This window comes from Leopardus geoffroyi, chromosome D2, assembly GCF_018350155.1.
Source record: "Leopardus geoffroyi isolate Oge1 chromosome D2, O.geoffroyi_Oge1_pat1.0, whole genome shotgun sequence".
NCBI lineage: Eukaryota > Metazoa > Chordata > Mammalia > Carnivora > Felidae > Leopardus > Leopardus geoffroyi.
Window position 1 is genome coordinate 62,080,303 of NC_059334.1, and position 20,558 is coordinate 62,100,860.

Sequence of the window (20,558 nt, forward strand, 5' to 3'; positions counted from 1 at the left end):
TATATAACATACATGCTGTAAAGTTCACAAAACTTAAAGCGTGTAGCTTAATTTTTACAAAAGTAAAAGTTGAAAAAAAAAAAGTCACCACCACCCAGATCAAAATATAAAACATTACCAGTATCTCAGAAGCTTCCTTCTGGCTACGTTTACAAGAGACCTGGATTGGAATCTTGACACTCACTTTCTTCTTGCCTGGCTTTGGCAAGTTATTTTAACCTCTTTGGGTCTCGGTTCAGTCACCTGTAAAGTGAGGCTAACACTCCCTTATAAGATTGTTGAATTAAAGGAGGTCATAAAATGTAAAATACCTCTCACAGTGCCTAAAAATAGCTGGTCTGAAATAAACGGTAATTATTACACGCAAACGCTATAGGCGGTCGCCACCTCCCACTTCCTGCCTTTCTGTCACTCACTTTTGAAAGTGCTCTTGCTCCCATTCTTTTTCGCCTTCTTTCTCGCCCCTCCTACTGCCGTATATTGCCTTCCCAAGCTGTCGTAAAACGCTCCTCCCCGCCCTCCATGTGGCGAAAACGCAATCACGCTTGACGGCGCGAAGTGGCTCAGCCGCAAGATGGCGGCGCTGGCGGAGGAGCAGACGGAGGTGGCGGTCAAGTTAGAGCCTGAGGGACCGCCGACGCTGCTACCTCCGCAGGCGGGGGACGGCGCTGGCGAGGGTGGCGGCGGCACTACCAACAACGGCCCTAACGGCGGCGGCGGGAACGTTGCGGCGGCGTCGTCGTCGGCCGGCGGGGATGGTGGGACCCCCAAACCCTCGGTGGCTGTCTCCGCCGTTGCTCCGGCGGGGGCGGCCACGGTGCCCGCCGCTGCTCCGGAGGCCGGAGCTCCCCACGACCGACAGACTCTGCTGGCCGTGCTGCAGTTCCTGCGGCAGAGCAATCTCCGCGAGGCTGAAGAGGCGCTGCGCCGTGAGGCCCGGCTGCTGGAGGAGGCAGTGGCGGGCACCGGAGTCCCGGGAGAGGCGGACGGCGCCGGTGCTGAGGCGGCTAGCGCGCTTCTCAGCCGGGTCACAGCCTCGGCCCCCGGCCCCGCTGCCACTGACCCTCCGGGAACCGGTGCTTCGGGGGCCGCCGCCGTCTCGGGCTTAGCGACAGGTCCTGCGGCTCCGGGGAAAGGTGAGCCGCGGAGTCCCGGGGAGGTAGGGCACGAAGGGGAGCAAGCCGGGAAGGCAGAGGCAGGCAGGCCTGCACCTCTGCGGGCTTGTTTTGAATTTCCTGGGCCCGCCTCTAGGACCACATGCCCGCCCCTTTCTCTAGTGCGCCGGCTGCGCAGTCAAACCCTCTTCCGAGCTGTCAGTTCCAGTGAGAGGCTGAGGAGAGCTGTTGAGCAGAGGGATGTCTGGGGAAGGTGGGCGCCGAGAGGCGAGGACCTTCAGGCTTTTGGCCCCTTTCCTCTTTTTTGGGCTCTTGAGCCTTGGCAGGTCTGCATTAACAGTAATAATATTTGTACCGTTCTGTACTAGCTTCTTTAAGTAATTACTTAAAATATTTGATCTATCCTAATTCTCACAATTCCACTGTGAGCTAGACATTACCTCTATTTTGGAGATCAGAAAACGAACTGGGAAAGGCCAGCGGACCTTTGCTTTGGACCAAACAGCCAGTATTTCTCAAAATATAGGTTGTTACTAGTGGTAAACCTATAGGGGAATGCAGATTTCTGGGCATCACTTCAGACTTCAGACTGATTCACTAATCAGATCGTGTAGAGGTGGAGTTTAAGAATCTCCATTTTTGAAAATATGTTTCCAAGGGGTATTAATGTCTGGCAAAGTTTGAGAGCCATTCATTTAGGAATAGGTTCAGACCGGGGTTGGGATTCTGTCTCTGTTGTTTTTACTTGCGTGATGTGATGCTGATTCTTCCTGAGTTTGAATTTTTTTTCTCTATTAAATGGGTTATACATATATACACATGGGTATATACGTATATACACATACATACATATCTATACATACATATCTACATACATACCTATAATATGTATATTATATATATACGGATATTATATGTATATAAAATGCCTGGTACTGATAAGTTTATGTCTAGCACCTATCACCTGAGACCTCCGTCCCAGCCTTTACCTAGCAGCTGTTGTTGCAAAGTCTATGCAGTAAAATTCATACACAATATAATGTCTCAAAGGTGATCCTGAGCTGATAATAAATGTTTGTGTGATTAAGTTATCCAGGGCAGAGCCTCTAGCCAAATTAATCTGCATTTATGAGACCCAATCTTTGCAGCATTGCTAGACATGAAGTATGAATATATAGCATTGTATCCTGTAAACAGAAATGTGCAAAACTGTGATTGAGAGTAATCTTTTCTGAGTGCTAAATTTTATGGATTAACTATAAGATGGATAAATTATGTTGATTATTTTTCTATAATATCTCATCTTTTTGGAAACTTGATCTATCAAAATTCAGGAACCAATAAGGAGGAAAAAAAGCCATCACAGTAACCAAAAGAACTTATAACATTTGTGCATTTAAGAACACAGCAGTAGTATAATTTCCAACGATCAAAAGCTGATTAGATTGACAGGTGTATCATTGTTTGGTATTGCTACATTACAAACAAATACTAATGTTTTCTTCCCTGGAATGTTTATGGGAATTATTTTAAGCATATAACATTGAATTATCTGTTGGAAACATAAATAAGGCTAGTCCTTCCCATCCTTAAAATGCTTGCATTTTGTAAGGAGTGATTGATATACACATATTCTACAGGATAGGATGTGTTACAGGAAAGTTACAAAATATGTAAATAGCTCAGAGAGCTGGGAATGTTATTTCAGGGCATGGCTTCGTGGTGGTGGGTGCCATTTACACTAAGCCTTGAGAGAAGATTAATATACTTGTTTGATTTGCACATGTCATGTTTTAGGAAATTTGTCTTTAGAAAAAGGTAGCTGCAGGAAAAATATTGACCTGTTTTGTTATTGATTTGGAATTTTTATTTTAAGATATGGACAAGCTGAGGGGCACCTGGGTGGCTAAGTCGGTTGAGCATCTGACTGTTGATTTTGGCTCAGGTCATAGATTGAGCCCCACATTGGGCTCTGCACTGACAGGGTGAAACCTGCTTGGTATTTTCTCTCTTCCTCTCTCTCTGCCCCTCCTGTGCTTGTGCATGCATGTATTTTCCTGTGTGTGCGCATGCTCTCTCTCTCAAAATAAATAAATGAAAACATTTAAAAAAGAATCATTAACATTAAAACAAGAAGATATGGACAAGCCGAAGGAGTTTTGGATGGGTGACTGAAACAAGGTGAAAATTTCATTGAAAGATCATGTGATTGTGTTGGAGAAGAGTTTGGTGAGAGACAAACATTTGAGAAACCATTTACCTCTGGACCTTAGCAAAACAGTCTTAGTCATTTGGTGCTTATCAGGCCATTTTCTTGAAAGTTGTTTTTTGTGTTTTAAACAGTTGGAAGTGTAGCTGTAGAAGACCAGCCGGATGTCAGTGCTGTGCTATCAGCTTACAACCAACAAGGAGACCCCACAATGTATGAAGAATACTATAGTGGACTGAAACACTTCATTGAATGTTCTTTGGACTGCCATCGGGCAGAATTATCCCAACTCTTTTATCCTCTGTTTGTACACATGTACTTGGAACTAGTCTACAATCAACATGAGAATGAAGCAAAATCATTTTTTGAGAAGTATGTGAATTTTATATATATTATATATATAGTATATATATATATATATATAATGTATATACACATCTGTAACCACACTAATGTAAGATTGTAACTCCAAAAGTATTTCATAAAGGAGAGGTACCTGGTGCTCTGAGAACCTAAAAAAGGGGTTTGATCTAGTTGGAGAAGTCAGGGAAGGCTCCTAGAGGAAGTGATGCTTGAGGTAAGATCTGAAGATTGGGTAGGAGTTACCAGATGAAGAGAAGAGGGAAAAGCATATGTGACAGCTCTGGCAGGAGGGATGGTGGGAGGTATAGAGATAAAAGAAGGCCAGTGTGGCTGGAGCAGAGTATGGGGTTGGGTATAATATAACATTAAGCTGGGCTGGAACAGGCAGGTTTTTGGGCCACGTTGAGGGTCTTTATTTATCCTGAGAGCAGTAATGGGTTGTACTGGGTAGGATTAGATTTGGTTGAGATACACTGAAAACTCAAAACAATAATGGCATAAATAAAATAAAAGTTTATTTTTTTCTTTTATCCTAAGAGCAATAGAAAGTGGTGTTAGGATTAGATTAGACCAAGAATGGCTGAAAACCCAAACAGCAGAGGCTTAAATATGATAACAGTTTATTTCTCTCTCATAGAGGTAGAGCAGTCCAGGACTGGCATAGAGTCCTTGATTACCAGGGACTCAGGCTCTCTCGATCTCGTTATTCTACCATCCTTGTCATACAGCTTCCACCTGTGGCACAAGATGGCTCTTTGGTTCTAAGCAATCACATCAGTGTTACAGTCAGCAGGGAGGGCACACATCCTTCCTGGAAGTTGCACACACTTTTTTTTTTACGTCATTAGTCAACGGCCACACTTACCTACAAGGGAGGTAGGAAATGTGGCCTTTGCCTAGGTGTTTATATGCTTAGCTAATATTCAGCTATTCTGTTGTGGAGGAATAAAGAAAAAAAAGGATATTTGGGGACAGTGAGGTGTCTGTGCTACAGAAGTCATTGAAGGACCGTGTCATTATTAGACTTGCTTTTTTTTTTTTTTAAATTTTATTTTTTTCTTAAAGTAATCTCTTCACCTAAAGTGGGGCTTGAACTCACAACCCTGAGAAAAAGAGTTACATGGTCTACTAACTGAGCTAGCCAGACACCCCAATTTGCATTAATTTTTTTTTTAATGTTTATTTATTTTTGAGACAATACGAGAGATGGAGTGCGAGCAGTGGAGGGGCAGACAGAGGGAGACACAGAATCTGAAGCAGGTTCCAGGCTCTGAGCTGTCAGCCCGGAGCCTGATGCAGGGCTCAAACTCACCAACCATGAGATCATGACCTGAGACGAAGTCAGACACTTAACCAACTGAGCCACTCAAGCGCCCCCCAATTTGCATTTTGAAAGGACCTTTATGCAGTTGGGAAAATAGATAGTGGGAGAGAGACAGAGTGACTCTAGAGTGACCAGTTTTGGAGGTTATTTTAGTGGTTCTCAACTTGGGGTAATATTATTCCTTCTTTCTCTGGGCTATTTGAAAATGTGTGGAGGTGTTTTGGTTGTCATAATGACTAGGGTGGGGAGGAGCAGGTGGCTTAGGGATACGAAATATTCTAATATGTGTGTGTAATCCCACTAAGCAAAGAATTATTTGCCCCAAATTGTTCTGCTGAGAAACACTAGGCCAGGATGCAGTAGTGTTTGTGAAGGGAAGTAGACATATTGGTAAGGCAGTTGGTGATGGATTGGATATGGAGGTGAGGGAGATGAAAGCATTATTGCTAACCCCTAGGTTTCTGGCTCCCCCACCTGGATAGGGGTGCTTTTTGCTAAGATAGAAAACCCTTGAAGAGGACCTGGTTTGTGAGGTTGTGGAGTAATCTTGAGTTCAGGTCTGAATATGCCTTTGACTCATTTAAGAGATGTCAAGTTGATAGGTGGATGATATATAAGGCTCTGGAGCTCAGAGGAGATGTAGGGACTGGAGCTATAAATTGCAGTTGTGTATGATATTGATGGATATGTATGAGATCATCTGGGGTGGGGGTAGGAGTATGAAGTAAATCAATAAAAGGGCTGTACTGAGCCTTAGGGAACTCCAGCATTTGGAGTGGAAGAGATAGAAAAAGAGTGTAAGAGATGGCCAAGTAGAAGAGGTATGCAAGGAGAGGTCAGAGAAGTAGGAGGAAAAGCAGGAGGGTATTGAGTTTTCATATATGTGCTGCCTAAGCAAGCACAGAGGGTATTGAGTTTTAGAAGCCAAAGAAAGGAGGGGTGCCTGGGTGGCTTAGTTGGTGAAGTGGCTCAGGTCAGGATCTCGTGGTTCGAGATCTCTTCCCCTCCTCTGCTTGTGCTGTCTCTCTCTCTCTCTCAAAAAAATAAATAAACATTTAAAAAATTAAAAAAAAAAGAAGCCAAAGAAAGGAGTGTTTAAAAAGGAGGCGGTACTTAACAGTTTGAATGAGAGCACTTTAGTACAAGCAATAGATCCAAAAGCCAGGACTTGTCAGATAACACAAGTAATAGCAATAGATGAGTAATAGAACTCGGGACCCCTAGCTTCTATGCCATTCGTTATTGTACAAATGCCTAATAGAAGGTTATAAAGTAAACGTTCTATAACTCAGTGTTGTTGAAAAAAGAACAGAGGCTGATGATGACAACTTCTACTGTAAGCTAATTTTTCTTACAGTGTTGTCATCAAAAAACCTCTTCCTCTCCCAGTCTAATGGGGTAGCCATCTCCTCACGTGGGAAGGTGGAATATCACAGAGGACTCTGTCTCCTTGTTATGGATGGTCTCAACCCTTGCCCAGACACCATGCTCAGATGAGGTTACAGGCAGTGACTGATGTGAACACCAAGAGGCTGAGATTCCTAATTTCACTCAAATCTTGACAGAAACCTTAGTTCATGTCTTGACGAGTCATAGCAGGGTAACACAGGTAACAGTTTAGGAATGTATTGACTCTGTATCAGAGCTAGATTATATTATTATGTTTAGTCATTGTTCTCTAATTGTTTTTGCATTGTTTGCTGCTCTTAGTGAGTGCCAAATATATAATCTTTAATTTTACTTTATCAGGAAAATTGAGATTTGTAGAAACAAAAGTACATTTAAATTTACTAATTGTCACCAAGGCTGAAAGCTTTACTTAATTACCTTTGGTAATGGTGAGTAAATGGAAGTGTTCATTCTTTGGCATCCACATTTGTTTGTCCTTTAGTTATATTATTATACTGATGTTTAATAAATATGTCTGGTATTAAGAATATAAGAAATCATTGAAAATGGGTGAGTTTTATGAGGATGACATGTATTGATTATTGTTAAGAAGCTGAGTGATAGGTTCATTGAGTTAATTATACTAGTTTCTATTGTGTATGTTCAAAACTTTCCATAATAAAAAGTTTTTAAAAGTGGGTTTTGAGAGGACATAAAATTTAGTAAAGCAAGAATTCTAATTCATATGTTTACCAGTGGTAGATATGTTTCATTCACTTAAGGTATTTATTTCAGATTCTCTTAAAATGTTAATGATACATTTCATTAGAGAATTAAAATTTTTAAATTTCAGGATGAATTCAGAAACTGAATTGTAATCATTTTGAAATGAGTTACTTCTGATCCTGTAGCTTAGTCCAGGATTATTCAGACTGCTACATTGAAAATATTCTGGGATGTTTATAAATATATGGGGGAGAAAAGATCCCTTAATGATTACATTGAAAAATGACTTTTTAAAATCACTGAAACAGGTTCCATGGAGATCAGGAATGTTATTACCAGGATGACCTACGAGTATTATCTAGTCTTACCAAAAAGGAACACATGAAAGGGAATGAGACCATGTTGGATTTTCGAACAAGTAAATTTGTTCTGCGTATTTCCCGTGACTCGTACCAACTCTTGAAGAGGCATCTTCAGGAGAAACAGAACAATCAGATATGGAACATAGTTCAGGAGCACCTCTACATTGACATCTTTGATGGGATGCCGCGTAGTAAGCAACAGATAGATGCGATGGTGGGAAGTTTGGCAGGAGAGGCTAAACGAGAGGCAAACAAGTCAAAGGTATGGGAATAAACCTAAGAACTATGTAATGCAGATTATGAAAAACTGTAGCATTTCCATCTCCATAATTTACACATTTTTCTTATAGCTAGTTTGGGAATAATTGTACACTATATACTAAGTTTCATGATCTAAGGATGCTGTATAGATGAGAATTTGGGAATGGTTGCATTGAACAGAACCCTGACTACAGTGGCTGAAACAAGTGAGGGATTTTGCATACATATAATGAATTGCAGAGAAAAGCCCTCTTGGACTCGCATGAGGGCTCCACAGTGCCATCAAGGAGCCTGGCTGCTTCTAGTTTCTGCTCCACCATCTTTAGAATGTGGCTTTCTTCTTTGTGCTCACAGATGGCTGTTGCAGCTCCAGCACTGCACCTACATTCCAGGAAGTCTGAAGGGGGAGGACAGAAGGCATATCCCTGCTAAATCTCTTTTGTTATCAGGAAAACAATATTTTCTTCCTAAAATCTTACCCAGTATATATTTGTGGGTACATCTATTGGCCAGAATGACATTATATGGCTATTCCTAGCTGCAAAGGATTCTGGGAACAGAAATTATTTCACTGAGCAAATTGCTGTTCCAGCAAAATCAGGGTTCTGTTAGTAAGGAAGAGGGATTGGCTATTGGGTAGAAAACTACAGAATCTGCTTCAGGATATAAATTACTGTATTGTAATTGTGATTCATCCTATCAAGATATGAAAAGGATATATCAATGAGTGAAATACTCCTTTCAAAAATGTTGGCGTTTTTGACTTCTAGGTATTTTTTGGCTTATTAAAAGAACCAGAAATTGAGGTACCTTTGGATGATGAAGATGAAGAAGGAGAAAATGAAGAAGGAAAACCTAAAAAGAAGAAACCTAAAAAAGATAGTATTGGGTCCAAAAGCAAAAAACAAGATCCCAATGCTCCACCTCAAAACAGGTGAGGAAAAAACTTCAGGAACATGTGTAGAGGTATAAGGTGATATATTGTTGTAGAGAATTCAGTAATTCAGAGTACTTTTCAGTCTGTTTTTCTTTTACAGAATCCCTCTTCCTGAGTTGAAAGATTCAGATAAGTTGGATAAGATAATGAATATGAAAGAAACCACCAAACGAGTACGCCTTGGGCCAGACTGTTTACCCTCCATTTGTTTCTATACATTCCTCAATGCTTACCAGGTTGGTGAGATCATTGCGCAATTTCTGCCTGGAGAGTCATGTAAAATGGTGACTTACCATTAAAAGAAACCTAGATGTGTTAACTTAAACGGAGTTTTCTTTTTTAAACTCTTGATGTAAATATAGCTTAAAGACAGAAGTTAGACAAGGATAATTGGACGCTGCTTGGAATAGCTAGAAGGCAATGTTGAAAAGACCTTTAGCAACTTGTAGATGCCAGAATCTTGGTTATGTGTGTGTTGTTTCACTGATTAGAATTCTGCTTGTCTTTGAGGAGGAAACTGTGTAGTTAATCTCTATTTAACTTGGCTTACGTACTTGATAAACTTAATACTTTTTATTAAGGATTCTGTCTTTATAGATTGTTTATAATCTTTTGAGGATATAATTAGCAAAGTACAAAAATGACTAACGTTTTCTTCGTATCATGTGCTCCTAATTTGGAGGGCGTAAAGGGGTGAATGATGACGTGTTCTCAAAGTAAATACTTTCAAACAGTGGGTTTCCTTGGAGAATGAAATCTCTAATGGTATTTTATATGAGAAAAAGAGCTATCATTATGTATTCTCTAACATGTAATTGTAATTTTTTCCCCCAAGACATTATTGTTTAGTACAAAGTTTTTATTTTTTCATTGGCAGGGCCTCACTGCAGTGGATGTCACTGATGATTCTAGTTTGATTGCTGGAGGTTTTGCAGATTCAACTGTTAGAGTGTGGTCTGTGACACCCAAAAAGCTTCGTAGTGTTAAACAGGCAGCAGGTAACTGAGATGACCTGTTAGGATGTGAACCTGTCCTTAGTTTACACCAATCTGGAATCCAGGGAATATACACAAGAGATTGTGATCTTAGCAGAATTTCACTTTAACTCAAAATGTTAACATTCCCAGGGTGCCTGGCTGGCTCAGTCGGTGGAGCATGTGACACTTGATCTCGGGGTTGTGAGTTCAAGCTCCATGTTGGGCATGGAGCTTACTTAAAAAAAAAAAAAAAAAAAAATGCTAATGTTCCCAACAGTGAAAAGTGCATTGGAGTGGCAATTAGGAGACAGGGGTACTAGACCGGTTTAACTTCTCTAGGCCTCAGTTTTCTCATCTGTAGGATGAGAGGATTGGGTTGGAAAACTCCTTAAGGTTAAAAATCTACTTTTATGACTGCCTGTTAATTTAAAACATGCCTTTAAAGTAAATACTGGGATTGTACTTTCTGTTTTAAACATAAAAATGGCTAAAAAAGAAATAGGGTTAGGATTTCACTTTAAAGAAAGTTTCTTGCTAAATGTATTGTTTAAACAAGAGAATACATTTTCAAAAAATTTTTAATATTTCCATAGTTTTCATTTGTGTAGAACATTATGATAGAGTGGTTACTTTGAGTTTCAATCATAGTTCCCACATGGAGTAGCTCTGTGCACTCTGGCAAATTTTTAACTATCCTGAACCTCAGTTTCCTCTTCTATACACTGGGCTGATACCACCTAATTTAGAGGTATTAGCAGTGGTTGGTATGTAAGAGGAACTGTTCAAATGTTAGTTCTTCTCCTAAACAATGATTTGATTGCCTTAAAATGTTCTAATGAATATACTTTTTAAGTGAATGTGGTTTTAAAAATCAGTATTTCTGCACCATTTTAGATCTTAGCCTCATAGACAAGGAATCAGATGATGTCTTAGAAAGAATAATGGATGAGAAAACAGCAAGTGAGTTGAAGATTTTGTATGGTCACAGCGGACCTGTCTATGGAGCCAGCTTCAGTCCAGATAGGTAAAATACAAACAAAAAATGAAATACTGCTACATTATAAAATTTGAGATTATAAAAGTTAACTACTGGAAACGTGGGGAAAAATTCTGTTAGAAAAATCTCATGGTTGCCTCTCACGCATTATCTGTTAGACTCTTGCCATTTGCTAATTCATCTTGGGGTATTGGTATACAAGGTAGCAACTTTATACTTAAATTTATAGACTCGAGATGCACGGCTTCCAGGTTTGTTGGCCTTAAAAATTTGCTTTAGTTTTTGTATAACCCCGATAGGAGCTGAATTGCTTCTTTGGGTTCTTGTCTTGGGTTTGTGGCTACTGCCGTATTCCATCATCTCCAAATTCTGAACAAATTCCTGATATTAAAGGTTATTAGATGTCAGTTGAAGAATTTGTATAATCAAAAGAACTAAGGATACTGAAAAGGGAATTTGAAACCCACAAATAGGTATTTACTTATTTTTCATGATCTCTGACATTCTGTAGAAATGGAAGGGAATTTTATATTTATAATACCATTTGTATCTTACTTGGATAATAGCTTTCAGTCCACTAAGATTTTCATCTTTATGAAACCTTGAGAATGAAACTTTGATAGGGTTTAGACAGATGAAACATTTTTACCGGAGGGAAACCTCTGATTTCAGTGAAAACCGTAACTTTCTGAGTTGTTCAGCTTTTGTGTTTATCTCTGAGAAGGGTAAACTATTATTTACAGGTCTATAGTGTTTTCGTTTTTGTATTTTTTTTGTTGAAAAGACACTTCCTTTTGGGGCATCTGGGTGGCTCAGTCAGTTTAAACGTCCTGACTCTTGAGCTCAGTTCAGGTCTTGCTCTCAGGGTCGTGAGTTCAAGCCCTGCATTGGGTTCTGTGCTGGGTGTGAAGCCTACTTAAAATTTTTTTTTAACGTGTATTTATTTTTGAGACAGAGAGAGACAGAGCATGAACGGGGGAGGGTCAGAGAGAGAGGGAGACACAGAATCTGAAACAGGCTCCAGGCTCTGAGCCATCAGCACAGAGCCTGACGTGGGGCTTGAACTCACGAACCGCGAGATCATGACCTGAGCCGAAGTCGGACGCTTAACCTACTGAGCCACCCAGGCGCCCCAAGACACTTCTTTTAAATGCTTATATTAAGTCATACAGGATAGGAAAATAGCATCTTCATTTTAAAGTAAAAAATTGTTGAATTTTAAGTAACATCTTGTATCACATTTTTTAGTTTTTCTCAATTGAACTTTTTGACCATGTTTTTTGTTGGTACTCTTTGGTATAATTTTTTATAAGAACTGTGACTTTTCCAATATACTTTTAAAAATAACGTAACCTCATTCAGTAGGTGCCTAGGTGTATAGTGTCACAGCTAATGTTAGTTTGGTTAGTACTTTCAACTTTTGTTATCTACTGTGAATTCCATGTATGAAGTAAAAGTGAGATGTCTCAGCTGTTATTTAACATACTCAAATGTACAGAGAAACTGGACAGGTAACTAAGTTACGCTGGGAGTCAAATGTATTACCTTCTCTTCTTGCAGGAACTACTTGCTTTCTTCTTCAGAGGATGGGACTGTTAGATTGTGGAGTCTTCAAACATTTACTTGCTTGGTGGGATATAAAGGACACAACTACCCAGTATGGGACACACAGTTTTCCCCATATGGCTATTATTTTGTGTCAGGGGGCCATGATCGAGTAGCTCGGTAAGAACATTGTGATCTTATGACTGGCAGAATGGTTACTTTTTGGGAATTACAAACTCCAGCCAAACTCATTTTCACTCCTATTATTTGGGATCAACTTTTCAAGAGTGTCAATATTTATAGCTCCTTATTTGAAAATGAATTTGGGAGAAGTATTACTATGACTGCAGTTATGTCTATACCAACATTAAGAGTCCTGCTTTTTTTCCTCAAGCTAGCTTATTAACATGCTTCCAGCCCCTCCCTTAGCTAGATGCTAAACCTTGTCTTTCACAACCATTATGTGCACCCCTGTTTTCCTGTGATCTCTTGTTCAGGATGAGGTAACTCAGATTAGAAACTAATTTTGTGGAAGCCAAAACTAGGGAAAAATACTTTTCTATAGGTTAGACTAGGAATTGGGATAAAGAAAGGGGGGTACAGAGAACTACAGAATTAAAAAAAAATATTGTTCTACATCAACTTAGTTTTCCTTAAGAATGTTATTTCGTCTCCACCAGTCCATTTTCTTTACCTCAATCAGGTAGCTAGTGAAGGGTCCCCCATTTGGAGCTAACATTTCACATGGTGTTTCTATTATTTATGTTCGAATTTTGGTAGTTAACTATTAACTATCATTTGTTGCTTTCAATGTATTTTTTAAAAGGCTCTGGGCTACTGACCACTATCAGCCTTTAAGGATATTTGCTGGCCATCTTGCTGATGTGAATTGTACTAGATTCCATCCAAATTCTAATTATGTTGCTACGGGCTCTGCAGACAGAACTGTGCGACTCTGGGATGTCCTGAATGGGAACTGTGTAAGGATATTCACTGGACACAAGGTATTTTACACATACAAGTTTGCTTCTGAGAGAATATTTTAAAAATTAATCAGTGACACATTTTAAAGAAACTACTCATTCCACTAAGCTTTAAAATTCTAGCTTTGTCTTATTTTCTTTTTTAACCTTTTGATTATTTCTATGGACTTCTTTTCTAGGGACCAATTCATTCCTTGACATTTTCTCCCAATGGGAGATTCCTGGCTACAGGAGCAACGGATGGCAGAGTACTCCTTTGGGATATTGGACATGGTTTGATGGTTGGAGAATTAAAAGGCCACACTGATACAGTTTGTTCACTTAGGTTTAGTAGAGATGGTGAAATTTTGGCATCAGGTAAATGACTAGAAATGACTTTGTGGTAAAGGGATGGTATTGAAATGAAACAGGAGCGTTGACTATGTTAGGTTTTGCTTCTCTTAGCCATGATTCCAGTCAACATGTGTATTGACTTCTCAGGTTAAACTGCTTGAAATGGTCCTTTAGAAGGAAGAGTTATTAATCAAGTAGATTTTTTTCACCAGTAAATATAGGAAGTATAATTGACAAAATGTCAGAATCTAAATATGGTAGATGCTACTAAATGGTTTCCTTTGATTTCCCTGTAGGTTCGATGGATAATACAGTCCGGTTATGGGATGCTGTCAAAGCATTTGAAGATTTAGAGACCGATGACTTTACTACAGCCACTGGGCATATAAATTTACCTGAGAATTCACAGGAGTTATTGCTGGGAACATATATGACCAAATCAACGCCAGTTGTACACCTCCATTTTACTCGAAGAAACTTGGTTCTAGCTGCAGGAGCTTATAGTCCGCAATAAACCATCGGTATTAAAGACCTTTTGGAAGCTACGGTTTGAAAAAGGGAGACTAAAAGCAAATACCTCAGTGATTAATATTTAAGCTACAAAGAATGTTTTGTCTATATGGATCTGGAAGGATGCTGCTTGAAAAATCTGAACAGGACAGTTCCACGTTTCTATAGCAACCACATTTAACTAATTTCCGTTAGTTGAATAAGAGGTATTATGTTCGTGGAGGGGACATTTATGGTGCTTTGGATTGTGTGGAAACTATGCATTTTCTGTTCAAATGCTATTTTAATTTATTATGTTTAGAAAAAAATCAATTACAATAATTCATCCTGCTTCAAGATTCAAATCAAGTAATATAATACCATCTTGAATTTTAGCTGAAGAATTCTATGAGCATGTATGTTTCTGCTGTAAAAATGTAGTTACTGTATGGCACTCAAGTACTATGTTAAATGATCCACTAACCTTTTTGCTTGGCCCATGACTAGTGGAATGTATGTTACTGGGTAGGGTGAACTACAGTTCCTTTCTAAGTACTAGATGAAGTACAACCATCCAATGCCATCTGAATTTGTAACTGTTGGATTATGAGTGCACCCACTCCATAAACCAGGTGAAGAAATTTAGCTTCCATGTTCTACTTCAGCTAAAACAGCTACATACAACCTAGTACACTTGAAGTCAGACAGACATTTCAGTTGCTTACCTCCAGTACTGAGCCTTGCTTTGGGAAACTAAAAGATTTAGACCAAGTCACTGCCAGTTTTTTGCCTTTGTTGCATTTTGTACAGTTTTTATATTTTTGATATCTTGTAAATAAAGACAACCAGCTTTTCCAGGTTCATAATTTATTGTACAAATTGAGTATCACATGATGAGTTGACATTAGCTTCTCCAGGCATGGGAACTTAACAGATGAGGTACACTTTAAAATCCTATAAACAAAGCAAAAATAGTTTAGACACAATTGTGTTCAACCCTACTTTTAAGACAGTCAGTAATTATAAGGACTATCCATGAAGCCCCTGGAATTGAATGCAAATTCATGAGATTCTCAGAGTCAGTAACCACCCCAAAATGAAGATGTCTCTCAGCTTAATTCAATTTAACCTAACATTTCACCTTTAACAAAAAGCTGCTATGAATTCAGTATGATACTGAAAGTATGCTATTAGAAAAGTCTAGGTGCAAAGTAACATTTTAAATAGTGGAAAGTAATCTGTTACTTAGTATCAGAGATAAAATTTCTCCATATTTATAATGAGAATACTACCACCCTCCCAAAGTTGGGAGGTACCTAATGGAAAACTGGGCAAATACTACCTGTTTGTCAGGAATAAGCCATGGGCCACTGTATCTGGAATAATAGTCAACAGTTTTGAGACTGGAAAAACCCTTATGATCAGAGGAAAAATTTTCTGTGGAGAGTTACATTAAAGATCTGGGTTTTGGGTTTTGTGCACATTATCTACTACCAAAACAAATATTCATTCACTTAAGCATGGGCAAATGGAGATTGTAGGGCACCATAAGAAGAAAATAAAATCTATGGGAATTTAAGGAAAAAATAAAATTGCTTATATAAAAATTAGAACCAGCAAAAGATAGATTTGTAATGTATTTAAAAGGTTGGCTAATAATTATTACAGAGATTATATAAGAGAAATAAAGTCTTCACAAAGACAATTGTTAAATGAGAAAAACACATGAAAAGGATGTTAAGAAAAATACAAATGCCAAACAAATGGAAAAAATGTAGTTTCATTAAAGAGACAAATTAGAGGTGCCTGGGTGGCTCAGTCGGTTAAGTGACTGATCCCTGGTTTTGGCTCAGGTCATGATCTGACAGTTTTAGGGTTCCAGCCCCACATGGGGTTCATGCTGGCAGCGTGGGTCTGCTTGGGATTCTCTCTCTCTGTCCCTCCCCTGCTCGTTGGATTAGGAGTGCAAAATAAATCAACTTAAAAGAGACAAGGTATTTTCACTCATCAAATGAGCAAAAACCAGAAACTGATTATTATTCAACATTGGCTAGTCCAAAAGAGATACTCTCATACTAAGCTGGGTGCCCCGCAACCTTTGGAAAAGCACTTAAGCCTAAAACAATCATACAACATTTCATGCTCAAAAGTGTTCAATGTAATGTTATTTATATTTGAAAAATTCTAACAGGAAACATATAGATCATATATCACAGGGCGCCTGGGTGGCCCAGTCAAGCATCTGACTTTGGCTCCGGTCGTGATTTCATGGTTTGTGAGTTTGAGTCCCACATCAGGCGAGTCCCACCTGCTTCAGGTGAGTTCCACTTCTCTCTCTGCCCTTCCTGGGATTTATTCTCTGATCCTCTCTCACTTGTGCCCTCTTTCTCTCTCTCTCAAAAATCATATATCCATAAACACTCATGCATTCAGTTTTATTTATTTATTTAAAAAAAATTTTTTTAAACGTTTATTTATTTTTGAGAGAGAGAGAGACAGAGCATGAACGGGGGAGGGGCAGAGAAGGAGACACAGAATCGGAAGCAGGCTCCAGGCTCTGAGCCATCAGCCCAGAGCCCGACGCGGGGCTCGAATTCACAGAGCGTGAGATCGTGACCTGAGCTGAAGTCGGACGCTTAACCGACTGAGCCACCCAGGCGCCCCTAAACACTCATGCATTCAAATAATAGATAACATATTTGCTATAAGACAGTATTACAGACATGATTCATAGCCACTGGAAACCAAATAAAAAAAAACAAAGAGCCAAACCAAAATGTTAACAAAAATCGTCACGGTAATGGGATATGAACAATACTTTCCTCTTTTTCTTGTATATAATTTTGCACAATGACGACAATTTACTTTCATAGTGAGGGAAAAATGCTAACAACAAAATGTCTAACTTACAAACTTAAATGTAAACTCCTTACTGTTTATGTTGCTTTCACAGCTGGTGTTTTTTTAGACCTTAACTTGAAGTACAAGACCATCAAAGCGATGCCTCCATATGTGGCCAGTACACACTAAAAAAGAAAGGACAAAGTAAACAAGAGCCATTGCCATCTCTATTATTCTAAAACATAATTGCTGAAAGGTATCATTAATACTCACATTCATTCTACCTGTGAGAGTGTAAGAGTTGAAATATTTTTTGATACCAGTGAATTGGAATTGGGCATCAGTTTCTGGTCCTGCCATGATTTCAATCTTTTTTAAAAAAAAAAAAGGAAAAAAAGAAAAAAAGCAACAATAAATGGGTTGGATGCAATTTAAAAGAAAAAATATTTTTTTTAATTTAAAGATTTTATTTTTTTAAAGTAATCTCTACACCCAACATGGGACTCTAGCTCATAACCGAGATCAAGAGTTGCATGCTCCACTGACTGAGCCAGTCAGGTGCCTCCACTCCCCACTTTTTTTTTTTCTAGTTTAAAAACCTGAAAAGTCATTGCACAGAAGTATTATAAATTTTTACATATGTCTTGCCCAACACAGTAGCAGTAAAGATGGTGGAAAAAGCCTTACTGATAAGACTACATTTCAGAAAGAAGACTTTGCCTTGGTTGCTATTATACAACATTCCAGAAGATACATCAAATCACCCAGCACAGGAAGAAAATACAGTATTCTCTAAGTCCACCCTCTAACCCAATGCTGCTCGATATTTTCATTACTGGCTCTAGCTATACCATGTTACACCGTGCATGGAATCAATCAGTTTTAAGAGTCAAGTTGGAGCTTGTGATACATTTCAAAGTTTCTCAGAAGGGTAACCATCAACAAAAGCTCAATTCACAACCCCTTTCACAATTTGTCCCGTATGGGAAGGAAGAGGAGGGATCAGAGGCCTGATTCAATCAGAAATTCTGGGGCCCAGCAATCTGTTTTAATATGCCCTCTAGGCGTTTCTGATGTAAGCTAAAGTTTGAAAGACACTGCAGGAATAGAAAACCAAGTACTTGTTAGTAATTATGTAGGAAAAAAACTCTGGAAAAATATGCAAGCTTTTAGGAAGACATATCTATAGTACCTATATTTTACACAGGCATATATTTGTTATAATAAAAAATAACAAAGGCACATTCAAAGGTCACCAAAACACTTGAAAATTCGTATGTGTGACCGCCTATCTACCACGACCGACGCCACGCCGAGTCGATTGGCAACATAGACGAGCCGGTCGAGGTCCGGTCGAGATTGGTAGGCAGTGGCAGTGACTCAGCTGGCTCTTGATGAAATGAAGAGGGAGAGAACTGCGAGGAAGTCGTTGCTATGGAAACTGGCACTCACCAGTTTACCATTCAAAGGCCTTCAGAGGCTTTCATGTGCATAGAATTGGCAATGAAAATTTGGACAAATGACCTTAATTCTGAACACTGTTTCAATAAGGTTCTTGGAACAATGAAGGAAATCCAAACTTCCGTGAGCCCCCTCTGGGGCCTTGGCCTTTCCAGCTCAAGTAGGAAAATCTCCATTAAAGTAAATCTTTATAATGTAGCTCTTATATTAACTGTTTCCTTTTACTAGACTTATTAAAGGCATATTTTTCCCCCGCATTCATCTTCATGATACACTTTTGAATTCTTACGGTATTAAGTAGGTTTCTAGGAGAAACCCTACATAAAACAGAAGCTTAACTTTATCAAATTATTAACTGATAACCCCATGACCTTGTGCCTAACAAAAAGTTTTAAGAGGATGTGGTGTCCAAATGAAACAATACTAAAGTAGTTTAAATTTCTCTTTACACTTTATAGGAGGAAGGCTGGGATGTTCCACAGAAGACTAATTTTGACTGCAAGGAAGGGCATGGCATAGGAACTGAAATTTAGTCTGGGTCTTAAGACTCTTGTGAAGCTCACATGAGATGGAAGCAGGAGTAGAGAGTAAAAGGTTGCTGGTGAAATAAACAATGGGAGAAAAGGGTACAAGCACTTGGGTCTGCACCCTTCAGCAAACCGCAGGTTACTTTTGGACAAATATCAGGAACCCTTGTGCTAGAGCACCCTTTACAGAATAACTGACACTGAAACCTTAGTCCTTTTTAAATCCTACAAAGTTTAGGAAGCCATAATAATAATGGAGGAAATTACTTAAGACTAATAAAGTACTAATTGTTAAATGGTAGCCCGTGGAGAAACCTAAGCAAGGGGTCTTGCTCTTGTTTCTAATTAACCGGCCCACCTTTGTTAAACATTAGGCCTTCCACGTCTTTTTTCACCTGTGAAAATGGGCATTTCAGAAAAGGCCCGAAGTGACCAACTGCCCTCCCTACTTTCTCTGTTTATTGAAACTGCAATTTTCCTGTCTGACTGGACACCTACCTGGAATGGTGAGATCACGAGGTACAAGGAGGCAAGGTCGAGAGCCACTCGGGGACCAGAAGCAGCCTCTTGCACTTCAAGGAGTTTACAGCTCTCTCTGTTCTGGCTACCTCCTAGGAAAGGCCTTCCGGCTGATCGGACATAAACTGAAATCTAACCCGGTTACTGCGGGCCTGGCGAACTGCAGGGGCCGGGCCACACTCACTCTCGCTTTGACAAAGGCTGCAGCGCAGCTAAAGGAGACCTTGCTCGTCAGCTCCCTAAGCACTGCACAGTGGAAGCAAACTGCTATGGGCACACAGAGGAAGAGGTTAATTGGGCCACAGGCCCGAGTTCCATTCAATATTACTTCGCTGGTGACCTTGGGGGACTCCCTTCGCTGCGGGCCTCGTTGTCCTCCATTGTAAGATACAATTTAAGGGCCTTCGGGGACCCTGGGAGCCTCTGGGATTTCCGATCCGTCTCGCCCCGAGGCTTTCCAGGCGAGTCCGACCCCTCGCGCCCCGGCCCTCGTTATGTCTAATTTCTTTTCCATTCTCCACCCTTCTCGCACCCCAAAGTGAAAACCTAGCGGTGTTCCCGGATCAGGAACGGTGGGATTTTTATGCCGGCCCCGCAAAGCGGAGGTTTAAGGCCTGAGCCCGGGTTCCCCTCCACACACCGACCTTGCAAAAGACACCAATTCCGCTGGCTGTGTCCTTCGACCTACGCAGCTAGCCCGCCACCGGCCGGAAGAAGCCACCTCCCCCCGCCCGCGTTCAACGGGCCACAGAAACTCAACCTTCAGTGACGATTGGCTACGGCTCGGAGTCCCGCCCTTCCGCTTCCTGTCTCTAAATCTCTCCCCCTTCCCGCACAACCCCCTCTGAAGAACCGAGCATGGTAACGGAAGTAGGGGGTTAAGCCCGCCCTAGCTTCCGGGGGGAGCTGTGGTGGCATGTGGGTGTGCTGGTCTCCGCGTGTGTCTTCAGTGATACCGGTTCGGAAGTACAGAGGTGCTGGCGTCGCGGGGCTGGTAAGCGAGGACAAGGGCGAGAAAGGAGGAAACCTCGTGGCTTCCAGGACTGTCCCAGGGCTAGGTCTTCTGGGTCCCTCCCATGGACCTACAGGGTTGGGTGAGTGGTTCGGCCACCCCAGCCCAGCAGCTGGCTCTACTCGAGTGGTCCCTGTAACATCAGGCTTTGTCCCTGGCAAATTGCTTAAGTTCCTTCCACGCCGCTG

General features: G+C 40.3%; 3 protein-coding genes across 6 annotated transcripts in view; 2 read left to right on the top strand and 1 right to left on the bottom strand.

The window, feature by feature from the left end:
- Nucleotides 1-511: 511 nt before the first annotated feature.
- On the top strand, nt 512-14,876 carry TAF5 (TATA-box binding protein associated factor 5). Its single transcript, XM_045438771.1, has 11 exons — nt 512-1,136; nt 3,459-3,696; nt 7,435-7,750; nt 8,520-8,683; nt 8,787-8,922; nt 9,564-9,684; nt 10,558-10,687; nt 12,221-12,385; nt 13,032-13,209; nt 13,368-13,545; nt 13,818-14,876. The coding sequence occupies exons 1-11, from the start codon at nt 575-577 to the stop codon at nt 14,033-14,035; spliced, it is 2,406 nt and encodes an 801-aa protein (XP_045294727.1). The 5' UTR covers nt 512-574; the 3' UTR covers nt 14,036-14,876.
- Nucleotides 14,861-20,129, bottom strand: ATP5MK (ATP synthase membrane subunit k). Of its 3 annotated transcripts, XM_045438778.1 has the most exons (5): nt 20,003-20,084; nt 19,338-19,468; nt 17,125-17,220; nt 16,944-17,036; nt 14,861-14,964 (listed from the first exon to the last, which is right to left on the bottom strand). In XM_045438778.1, the coding sequence occupies exons 3-4, from the start codon at nt 17,209-17,211 to the stop codon at nt 16,947-16,949; spliced, it is 177 nt and encodes a 58-aa protein (XP_045294734.1). In that variant the 5' UTR covers nt 17,212-17,220; nt 19,338-19,468; nt 20,003-20,084; the 3' UTR covers nt 14,861-14,964; nt 16,944-16,946. The 3 variants fall into 3 exon arrangements, with proteins under 3 accessions (XP_045294734.1, XP_045294735.1, XP_045294733.1); XM_045438779.1 differs by lacking the exon at nt 19,338-19,468 and having other exon boundaries at nt 16,921-17,036; nt 20,003-20,129; XM_045438777.1 differs by lacking the exon at nt 19,338-19,468 and having other exon boundaries at nt 20,003-20,128.
- A 42-nt stretch (nt 20,130-20,171) lies between these two features.
- PDCD11 (programmed cell death 11) overlaps nt 20,172-20,558 on the top strand; it is a 43,327-nt gene continuing 42,940 nt past the window's right edge. For both annotated transcript variants that reach the window (XM_045438769.1, XM_045438770.1), the window contains exon 1: nt 20,172-20,352. The gene's annotated coding sequence lies outside the window, so the exon portion shown is untranslated. The remainder of the gene's footprint in view (nt 20,353-20,558) is intronic.